The sequence below is a fragment of the Lycium ferocissimum genome, chromosome 2 (genome assembly GCF_029784015.1).
Source record: "Lycium ferocissimum isolate CSIRO_LF1 chromosome 2, AGI_CSIRO_Lferr_CH_V1, whole genome shotgun sequence".
In the NCBI taxonomy this organism is placed as follows: Eukaryota; Viridiplantae; Streptophyta; class Magnoliopsida; order Solanales; family Solanaceae; genus Lycium; species Lycium ferocissimum.
This window is the reverse complement of record NC_081343.1, coordinates 41,975,900-41,987,836: the sequence shown is the minus strand read 5'-3', so window position 1 is coordinate 41,987,836 and position 11,937 is coordinate 41,975,900. Positions and strand designations below refer to the sequence as shown.

The following is an 11,937-nucleotide window of genomic DNA, read 5'->3' as shown; positions in this document are numbered from 1 at the left end:
AGAGTTTCCAACTTACATAACCAATGCTTTTCTTACTCCCACAACCACTCCATGTTGTAGAGGACCTCCAAATGAGCTAGAATATTAGAAGGGAATAATTTTTCCTCATCAATTTTCCATGGCTAGATTTTGCTAGCCATGGCAAAACTCCCTCCCTCTCTTTTCTTTTTCTTTCTTCTTTCTCTCCCTTGTTAAAATATGACCACCCCTTTCTTATATATATATATACATATTGCATGCATGTGAGGGGCACATGCCCCCTATCTAGATTTTTCTTTTCTTTTCCCCTTTCTTTATTTCTAGAATTTTCTTATTTTCCATGGCAAAGATGACTTATTTTTTTTGTCATCTTTTTCATTTCATTTTTCTAGAAATTTCTTGAAATAACAAAGAAGACTTAATTGTCTTCCTATGTACACTTTAGCCCTCATAAAAAAAATGTGAGCATACACTTACATATGCTACATTTTCGGCCAACACGGCCATTCCATGAATTTTTCTAGAATATCATAAATTCCCATTTTACCCTTAGCCTTTCCGCAAAATTACCATGATGCCATTTGCAAATTTCCTTTTTGCCCTTAACCTTTCCCAATATTTCCATACTAATAATAGTCATAAATAATATTTATAACAACTCGTCCATTAAAATAATTTTTTGAGAATGGTCTCGCCCTTAACTTTCCACGACGACCTCGAAATTTCCAAACGTACAATATACGGGCTATAACATCCAATTTCAAAGATTTTATCAAAATCGGGTAATTGCAACAACGGTGCAGAGCTAAGCATTTGTTTCAAAGTTTCAAAAGCCCTTTCTTGCTCCTCACCCCAAGAAAAAGGCTTATCCTTTCGAATTACCTCGGTCAAAGGAGCGGCTATGGTACTAAATCCTTTAACAAACCACTATAAAAACTAGCCAATCCATGAAAACTTCTCACATCACCAATGGATTTAGGAGTTGGCCAATTCTTAATGGCGTCTATTTTGGATTCATCAACCTCAACGCCTCTTGAACTCACAACAAAACCCAAGAAAACAACTTCATCAACACAAAAAGAGCATTTAGCCACATTAGCATAAAGTTGTTCTTGTCTAAGCACTTCAAACACACATTTCAAATTATTAACATGCTCATCCATGGTTCTACTATACACCAATATATCATCAAAGTAAACAACCACGAATTTGCTAATAAAAGGTTTCATCACGTGATTCATTAATCGTATGAAAGTACTAGGAGCGTTAGTGAGATCAAAAGGCATCATCAACCATTCATATAGACCAAATTTGGTCTTGAATGCCGTTTTCCACTCATCTCCGGGTTTCATCCGGATTTGATGGTATCCGCTCCTAAGGTCAATCTTAGAAAATATGTATGAACCATTCAATTCATCAAGCATGTCATCAAGACGAGGTATGGGATGGCAATACTTTATCGTTATCTTGTTGATGGCTCGGCAATCAACACACATGCGCCATGTTCCATCTTTCTTTGGCACCAAGATCACGGGCACGGCACATGGACTCATACTTTCTCGCACAACCCCCTTTTCAAGGAGTTCATCCACTTGCTTTTGAAGTTCTTTGGTGTCATCCGGGTTGGCCCTATAAGCCGGTTTGTTTGGCAATTGAGACCCCGGGACAAAGTCAATTTGGTGCTCAATTCCCCTTAATGGTGGCAATCCCTTTGGAAGCTCCGTGGGAAACACATCATCATAGTCCTGCAAAAGAGAAGAAATAGAACTAGGCAAAGAAGAGGTTAGTTCGTTAGTGTGCAAGGCATAGTCCCTATGAGTGAGGAGGATCACCGGTTGTCGTTCCTCTAACTCCTCCCTAATATCCCCTAGATTTACCAAAAAGGCCACCTTAGCTTTTCCCCTCGACTCCTTCTTTTTCCCACTTCCCTCACTATCTCCTTGTACACCCTTGCCCTTCTATTTCAAGTCCCTCATTTTGTGGTAAACTTCACCAACTTGCAAAGGCGTCATAGGACATAACACATGGTTGAGCCCATTATGAACAAGAGTGTACCGATTGGTTCTTCCATCATGCTTGGTTGACCTATCATATTGCCAAGGTCTTCCAAGTAAAAGGTGACAAGCTTGCATGGGAACAACATCACAAAGGATCTCATCTTGGTACTTCCCAATTTTGAACTTGATAAAGGCTTGTCGAGTCACTTTCAACTCTCCACATTCATTAAGCCATTGGAGTTTGTAAGGATTTTCATGATTGGTGGTGGGAAGTTTCAAGAAATCAACCAACGTCGTACTTGCAACATTTGCACAACTCCCACTATCAATGATCATGACACACACATTTTGGTTGATAACACATTTAGAATGGAAAAGGTTCTCTCTTTGGTTAGGATCATCCATGGCCTTGCTTATCATTGTTCTCCTTACCACATAGTTAGGGATGGTGATCTCCCCTTCTTGAGGCTTGGCCATACATGTCATCACCCTCCTTGCCAAACAATTTGGAACGGTGACATCTCCATCACCCTCCATATCATCTTGCTCTTCATCACTCCCACGTTCATCATTCCCATAATTACCCTCATCATCTTCCACCTCATGTTCTCCTTCATCATCACTACCCGCTTCTCTTAGAATAAATGCTCTCCGATTGGCACACTCACTTGCTATATGGCCAAAGCCTTGACATTTAAAACATCGGATCGGGTTAGATTTTGTACCTCCTTCTTTTGGAGCAAACTTTTGGGGTTGCTTCTCAACTTGATTGTTTTTCACAAAGGGCTTCTTGAATTCTTGCATGGTGCCCTTATTCTTTTGCCAATTGGAGGAAGATGTTCCTTTTTCCTTGTTGTTGTTCCATGAACTTATGTAGCCTCTCGACTTATTGATCTTGTCTTCCTTGAGACCCTCCTCTATCTCAATAGCCGCTTCAAGAGTTTCATCAATGTCACTATAGTTGTGGAGTCTCATTTGGGAAGCAATTTCTCCATTTAACCCGGCTCGGAACCGAGTCATAGCATTCAATGCGTCCTCTTCAAAGTCTATTCTCATCTTCACAAGTTGGAACTCATCATAGTATTCTTCCACACTCTTTTTGCCTTGCCTCAAAGTATATATCTTTTTGAGTTGCTCTTGCTTGTAACGTTCGATGACATACTTGCGCCTCAAGATATTCTTTAGCCCTTCCCAAGTAGGTGTAGAGGCAAGTCCATGTAATCTCCTCGCTTTCACTTGAGTTTCCCACCACGTAGAGGCGAAGCCTTCAAATTGAGCAATGGCATAAGATGTCTTTTTCATCTCGGACATGTCATTTGTCAAGAAGATTCTATCACAATGCATCACCCAATCAAGAAATACGTCGGGATCACTACCCCCTTTGAATGTTGGGAGAGTGACCTTGATGGAGTTGAGGCTCATATCTCGACCTCCACCATTCCCATAGTTCCCATAAGGTTCTTCATTATAATCATAACCTTGATAGTCACGACCTTGGTAACCATCACGAGCTTGATATCCTCTTTGCCTACCCATTTGAGGGATAGGGCCATTCCCTCCACCTCTACCTCGTTGCGGACCTTGTATTTGTCCTCGTTGTCCCCTTACTTGATTAGCATAAAGATCAACCACATCATCTTCATACACTTCTCCTTGATAGTCATCATTCACGGGTGGGACATTTCGGACGGCTTGTCGGGGGTTTGGAAGGTTTTGACGGGGTAAAGTGACATTTGGTCGTGGTTCGGCTTCATTTGGAATTTGGTTTTCATTTGGAATTTGGTCTTATGGAGGTGGTGGGTTATTGTTTAAGGAGTGGGGTTGTAAAATTGGTGGATAGTTCCGGGGGACAAGGTAGGTGAAGTGGCTCGAGGCAAGCCACTTGTGTTTCCTTGATAGTGAACTCGTGGTGAGGATGACAATTCCCTCACACTTTCCCTTAAAGACCCTATCTCTCCCTCCACATTTCCTATTCGATTAGCCAAGGTGGCTATCATGTTGGCCAAATCATCAAGTGTTACTCCCCGGGTTGGAGTTGGAGTTTCATCTTCATTCGCCATGGTACCCATTAAAACACACACAAAACAAGCAAACACGTTAAGTTAGTCATAAACAACTCACAAATTCTCAAGTAAGCACACCTTTGAATTGCCCCACAAATTGTTTCGGCTAATGATTGTGTTCTTGTTAATGCCGATTAGTCACAAGGGATTCAAGTTCTACTCTTGGCCGGAATGGATTCTTGTTTAAGTTAGAAGAACGAATGACTCAATTCAAACTAGCGGACTTGAATCAAGAAGTTTCGACGAAGTTAAAAGAGAAAAGAACGAAGAGAATTGGTACGAAAAGAAATGGGACTTAAGAACTAATTAACAAACAAGTAAGAATAATTACTAGTTGTTAATTATTTTTGGAGAATCAAAGAAAGTAGATAAGATGTGGAGAAACACTTAGAAAAAAATTGGAGAAGTTTTGGACACTTAGAAAAATTTTGGGGTGGTTTTTGGTCCAACACTTAGAAAATTTTTCTAAGTGTTGAAATGCACCCTCTCTGAATCTGAAGTGCACGCTCCCTGCAGGTTGTTTTTGCTACGCGTGGCTGACGTCAGCGATGACGTGGTAATTTTTTTATTTTTTTTGGGAAAATGGACTGAATTTTCTGATTTCCCTTTTTTTTTTTTCTCTCTTTGGCCCACAAACACTTTTCAACCTTTGATTTGAAGAATTTTGAGATCAAACACCTTCTTTGCCTTCTTCTTCCTCTTGAAGATCTTCAAGAACACCAAGAACTTTTAAAATCTCAATTCCTTCAAATCAACTCTTTTTTGTCCCAAATTTCAGATTCTAAATCTTCTTCACTAGGGAAACACCACCCAATAAATTTCAAACTTCAATATCGAGTTCTACTACAAAACTCACTTTGAGTTCTTCAACCTTCAAGGTCCTTTAATGGTGAAAAACTCAAAACAGACTCAAATGACTTGAAACTCAATATTTGAAACCCTAATACACTAAGAAACTCGGATCTAACACTAGAATCAACAAAACAACACAAGATTTTTGGGGTTTTAATTTTCAATTATTTTTTTTAATGAATCAAAAATCCCAAGATTAGATTTGTTAGAACAAACCTAAATTAGGCTCGATGATACAATAAAGATAAAAAGGACAAGAAAATGACAAGGAAAACAAAGGATAACTAGATTGCAATAAAGATACAATAAAGAAATAAAAAGGACAAGAAAATGACAAGGAAAACAAAGGATAACTAGATTGACACAACTAAAGACACAATTTGACAACCAAAGTTCTATAATAACTAAGACCTTCAAATTATAATCAATAGAGCACCAAACTCTTAGGATGACCTCGAGGACTTGTGATCCCAAGCAACCAATCCTCTCAACAAGGTTCACAATCAAAAGCTTCACAAGCTCTCTACTCTCAATGAGTTTAGTAATTTCAATATTCATCCAAATCTACCCTAGGAAATGTTTAGACAAGTTATTTATACTAGAAAACTAAGGAAGACAACTAAGCTATTACAATTCTACCCTTAATGAAGTAAGGGCATTGTTTGGTTGGTCTTCTTCATAAATGAAACTTGAAAATGCTAGCCTTTAAGTAATAGCCTCATTGCAAGCATAGCCATCTTCAACACTCTTCTCCAATCCCTCCTCCCATGCAATCATCAACACTTGGAATCCCCGGGAGGGCTCTAGAGTGTACCAAGTTCATCCCTCTTCATGAATAACCCTTGCATTGCTTGAAGTTCACGAGCTTGGCTCCTTGTGAAAGGCTTTGATGCAACTTGGGTTGTATCACCTAACTACTGTTTTTAAGCTAAGCCAAACGGGCTCTATGGCCAATACTTAATAAGTGGCATTTGGAGATCGGAGTCATTGTTTCCTTTCCACCTCCAATACCCCTACCCTCTACCCAGCTTACCGCGCTACCCCTTGACCACCTCACTCCCCGCCACTCTCGATCTCCCACTTCCTCACCCCCACCTCCATTATTCCCTAGATCACATAATATTTTTGAGAAAATAATTTTTTTATTTACTTATCAGACATCATGAATATAAATAAGAAATCACGTGTTTCTTAGTAGGCATTTGGACATGCGATTTCATCTCATGAGATGAAATCAGCGTTTGGACATGCAATTTCACCTATGATTTCATCTCATGAGATGAAATCCCAAATCATCCAAAAAGGCATGATTTGGGATTTGAAATCATGATTTCAAAAAATATAAATGTAAAATTTGACCCATACGTTTATACTTTGTAAAAAAAAAAACCCATAAGTTGGTAGATATATTTACTAATCATGTTTACCAACCATTTATATTAAATATTAATCTACAAGTTGGTAAAATATATTTACCAATCATGTTTACCATGTGAGAGGATTATATTAAAGAGTAGTTACATTACTATTCATGTTAAATTTTCCGTTTTATTGAATTAAAGTTTGATCAATTGATGTTGTATTTTTAAGAAAGGCACGTATTAATTTTATTATGAACTATAATTTACTCATTTGGTAAGATTGTATAAGAATTGGAAAATTTTTGATGGTTTTCACAACTTGTGGGGTTTTTATGTTTATAAAAAAAGGCTTAAGTAACTAAAAACGCCAATTTAGCACACAACTTTAGTCCCCAAACTATTCTTCAGACTTCAAGACACCCCTAAACTTGGCAAAATGGGTTTTAATTCATCCCCGAGCCGCCACGCGGCATAAGTAAGTGTCTGCACGCTAACAGTGCGTGACAAAAGTGCCACGTCACCTTTTTTTTTTTTTTAAAAAAAGAAAAATCAATTTTGGAAAATTCATAAAAAAAGTATAAATTTTTAAAATCGTAATTTTTTTTAAAATGTGGAAAATCCATTTTTTTTTTAAAATAAATGGGTGAATTTTTATTAAAAAATCTGAAACTTCTTAAATCTTGAAAACTGAGAGACCCGTTATTTAAAAAAAAAAAAAAAAAAACTGGAAAATTTATTTGTTTTTAATTAAAAAACTTGGACTTTTTAACAATCTGGAAAACTAAATAAACTCATTTTTCAAAAAATAATCTGAAAAATTGAATTTTTGGTTAAAAAAGACTTTTTTAAAAGGGATAAGGCACGTGCACACTCCTCTTGAACTATAATGACACACACACCTTTCCTTCCCTCGGGCCCTATTACCCCCCTAAACTTATTTAAAACGGAATAATTCCCCATAAATCTTGATGTGGCAAAGAGAGTGTGTTTGACTCTCTTTGAGAGAGTGAGAAACATAAAAAGGGAAAACTTAATTTTTTTCTTAAAAATCTGCATTTTCTTAAAAATTTGAAAATAAATCTAGTCTTCCACATTTAGTTTTAAAAAACGGTTTTTCCACATGTTAAGAAAATAATTAATTTTTTCAAAATTTTATAAAAATTCAGTTTTTTTCACATTTTGGCAAGAAAAACACTTTTCCGGATTTTATTTGAAAAATAAAAGTGTCCTAAGAAAATGAAATCATGAAAATCAAGATTTTTAAAGACATTTTAAAAAAATAATCAAGTTTTCCATATTTTTAACAAATCCATTTTTCCATATTTTAAAAAAAAAATTATTTTTGAGTTTTTTTTTCTTTTTCAAAAACGGGTTTAAAAAAAAAAAATTCAATTTTTTTTTATTTTTAAAAGGGTTTTAAAAATCATTTTTTTAAAAGAAAATTCAGTTTTTTAATCCATGTTTTTTTTTTTTTAAATGGGTTTAAAAAAAATCAAATTTTCAAATTTAAAAAAAAGACGGGTTTTAAAACTCATTTTTTTAAATATGAAAATTCGAGTTTTTATTTTTTATTTTAAAAAAAGTTGACACGTAAGCTGAAAAAATTAAAAAAAAGAAGAAAACAAATAAATACACATGTGGCAAGGAGAGTTATGTCACTCTCCCATGACTGTGGGCATCGGCGTGGGGGTAATTATTTTTTAAATAAGTTTAGGGGGGTAATAGGACCCCGAAAAAAAGGTGTGTCGAAGAAATCGGGTATAGTTCGGGGGGTAAGAAATCCCTTTTTAAAATATGGGATACTTATTTTTTTAAGAATAAAGTGGAAAACCAAATTTTTTTTTTAAAACTAATCTAATTTTTGATTATTTTTTAAAAAAAATGGGTTTTCTACATTTTTTAAAAAAAATCATTTTTCCATCTCTTTTTAAAGAAGTGTCTTAAAAGAATTAAGAGAATCACTTTTAAAAAAATATCAAGTTTTCATTTTTTATAAAAAAAAAATCCATTTTTACAAATATTTTAATTAAAGCGTAGTTTTCGCTTTTTCATTTTTCTTTTTTAAAATCAAATATTCAGATTTAAAATAAATATTTCATTGTCTTTTTATAAAAAAAAATCGGTTTTACATTTTTTTCAAAACAATTTATCTATGTGGAGGACACATAGGATGAAAATGCCATGTGGCATTAATATTTACACACCACATAAGCCTCGATTTTACAGAGTGGCATACAATACAAGGGTCATGAGCCCCCATTTAGCAGTTTAGGGGTGTCTTGAACCATCAATAGTTTGGGGACTAAAGTTGCAAAACGTCGTTCGTTTTAGTTACTTAAGCCTAAAAAAAACTGCAACTTAAGAAATCCAAATTACATGTCCAAATATGATTTCATTTTATGATTTCATCTCATGAGATGAAATCATGTCCAAACTCATATAAAAAAAAAAAAAAAAAAAAAGAAAAAAAAAAGACATACCAAACACACCTTTAGTGGCATAAAATACAAGTTTGCCCATACAAGGTGTCAAACCCTGAATTTATGTGATCGGTACTCAACACTCGATCCCATATCAGAGTGAACCCACTCATATAAGAATACTAGATTACATGATCCTTATGTGCATTTGGTATATTCCAAATTTAAAGAAATAGAAACCATGATTGAAACAACCTTTAAAATTAAAGCATCTCATTATGGTAAGAACAAAAATAGAAGTAATAAAATTTCATTGATGCAGGTGATGCGAGTAGCTATAACTTACAAACCCCAACATGAAAATAACATTATCTATACAACCTCTATGAGGCAGAATGAAATAGTCAATCGAGAAAGGCTTTTGTGACTCAGAAGAATAATAATAAATAGTTCTCCCCAAATGCTGAGTGGTGCACGATATGTGGAGCTGCCCTAGTACAGTATCGCTAGAGAAAAGCTCTCAAGCAAGCGCTGTCCTAACAGTGTCGCTCAAGCTGGTCAACGTCGTACTCAGGGGCGGAGCCAGACGGTTCATCCGAACCCCTCGAAAAATTACAAAGCAGATGTAAAACTTAAAATTATTTTATTTTGTATATATAGTAGGTGTTGAACCCCCTGACTTCTTCGTATATTTACCTTTTAGAATTTTTGAACCCCCTGGATGAAAATCCTGGCTCCGCCACTGGTCGTACTTGAATACAAAAATAGAAAGTTGACCTAAACTCTATATGCCTAATATATATTTCATAAAAACCAGAGTACAGTTCAAATATCAAACTATCAAGATCTTCTAGCGGAGGCTAAAGGGATACTAAATGCTGATAAACTGCAAATGCCAAGTTTCAGATTCAAGATTTTGCAAGCAAGAGAACCAGACTGAACAACAAATGGCATGATATAATGCATGATCATAAATAGTATCATGCAAGAAACAGTCTACAACCAGGTTGAAAAACTGCTTGTCATCAGCTTCATTTCCATAACTTAGTTGCTAGAGAAGTTCTATCCAATGTGTGGTATAACTTATAGTTCAGTCTATTGGAAGAACTTCATTAGCAGCCTGGTATGATTGTTGACTGATAATAATCACCTAGTTAGGCAATGCTTATTCAGAAACTAAATTTGAAACTGAACTTGACAACGACAGCCTAATCTAAGTTGGAAGGATTCTTCTGTTTGGCTTATTGATTCCATAAACACCCGGTGAGAGCTTTGAGGTTATTTGAAATGGCATCAAACCAAGACTGGATTAGCAGTAGTAGTTCTGTCAGTTTTAGTTATTCAGATTAGAGTTTCTAGTCTTTTGTGAGACACTTTTGGCCATTGTTGCATTATTTTCTTTTCTGTTTTTTGCTTTCTTTGATTTTCTGTACAAACTTCTTTTGATTTAATAAAATACAACGTCCCATGCTAGTTGTTTTGGATTAAAAAAAAAAAAAAAAAAAAAACATAAATTGGCTCCCCGAGAAGTGAAACAAGATTTAAATAAATCATGAGATATGCTCTAATATATATATTTTTTTGTTGGTAAACTGACTAATTTTATAATTAGCTTCCTTGAGCAAAAGAGTTATTGAACTATTAATATTACAGACAAAAGTTTGTCTAGTACATGTAGTTCTTACGATGTTTGTGAAAGAAATCACAAACACCGGAAGAACCATCCATATGTGAATTTTTCCAAAACATTAATATAAGAAAAAGACAATTATATTTATATCTATTAGTAAGTAGACATACAAAACTGAACAATTTTGTGAAACACGTTTCAAATTTATCTTTAAAAACTTCTTACCATAAACGTATATATGTAAAATAATTTATACGGGACTACCACACCATCAAGATCAAAATAAACTACATTTTATACCTCATGACAAATATTATACACTGTACTTGCTCAAGTCATCTCATCATAAGGTCGTACAGATCGACTCGGTCATGTTAAGCACGATAGAAGATAAGCTCCCCAACTTGCCACCATATAGATCATCGCAACTTCTTTAGACAAACATTTAAAATGGGATCCTACAATTCATCTAGCCATAGAGAAATATAGTAAATTACCCCACAGCCCATGTCAATTTCGGTCGAATGGAACCATCTTTGAGATTGAGATAGTTAGGAAAATATCATTTGATGTACTTCTTATTCACGAATAAGGGATCACTTCATAGTTCATATAAATAACTGAAACATGTAAAATATCTTATTAAAAAAATATTGGATCTAAATATATGATTAAGAATTTAATATCAATCTCAATCAATATAAACTTTGTAAAATGGAAGATAACCAGAAAAGTACCCAAACAAGAATAGAGTCTTAGAAAAATATTATTTTCTATCTAATATCTCAAAAATAGAAGGACTATTCCTAATGACTACTTTGAAATAAGAGTATTAATTCTATAGTTTATTAGCCTTAATGGCAGATTTCTTAATGAGAGAAATTGATTATCCCAAACGTTTTGTAACTGAATTTTGATCAGCCTTTATGGTTGAATTTTGGTCACCTTTTATGGTCTAGATTCATTCCTTAATTCTTTCTTAATGAGTATTTGATATACTAATAATATCAAATATCTGTAGCTTATCAACTTTTGAAATAGTAATTAGATTGGCCCACGTTGATATCCTTGAATAGTATTAAGTGCTATTATTTGTATTCAAGTCCCACGGTATTTGCTGACCTTTTATTAGCTTTGATTAGCCTCTATGGCTAGCTGTTCAAAAGTTCCCTGATTTAACTTCTTAAGCCTATAAATTCCAATATCTTTTCCTTTATAGAAAATACACAGAAAGAAACAAAAAACATTCTTTTATTCCTCACTTTCTTTTGCTGGGTTTCATAAAATTGTTTAATCTTTGTTAGATTCTGGCTCCTAGTTTTGTACTAGAAGAGCTTGTTGAATCTTGGGGGATACACCTTAATCGGGTGAAATATTCTTAAGGACAGTGTCTTAATTGACACGCCTCAAGCTACTAATATTTCCGTGAATTCAAGATTTTTTCCAACATAGAGTTTGGGTAAGACTACCATAGTTATTCTTAGTGAAAAAAAAAAAAAAAAGGCTGTGAAATTTGAGAAGTGACAAACAAATACTCCCTCTGTCCCCATTGATATGAGAGTTGACCTATTTGATGAGTCAAACAGTTCTTTCTTTGATTATGATTTCTCCAATTTTTATTATATATTGTGACTT

General features: G+C 34.6%; 1 protein-coding gene across 1 annotated transcript; it reads right to left on the bottom strand.

The window, feature by feature from the left end:
* Positions 1 to 878: 878 nt before the first annotated feature.
* LOC132047602 (uncharacterized) lies at positions 879 to 4,036 on the bottom strand. The gene is made up of 4 exons (XM_059438621.1): positions 3,859 to 4,036; positions 1,977 to 3,724; positions 1,044 to 1,934; positions 879 to 893 (listed from the first exon to the last, which is right to left on the bottom strand). Exons 1-4 carry the CDS (start codon positions 4,034 to 4,036, stop codon positions 879 to 881), a joined length of 2,832 nt encoding a protein of 943 aa, XP_059294604.1.
* Between the last annotated feature and the right edge of the window lie 7,901 nt (positions 4,037 to 11,937).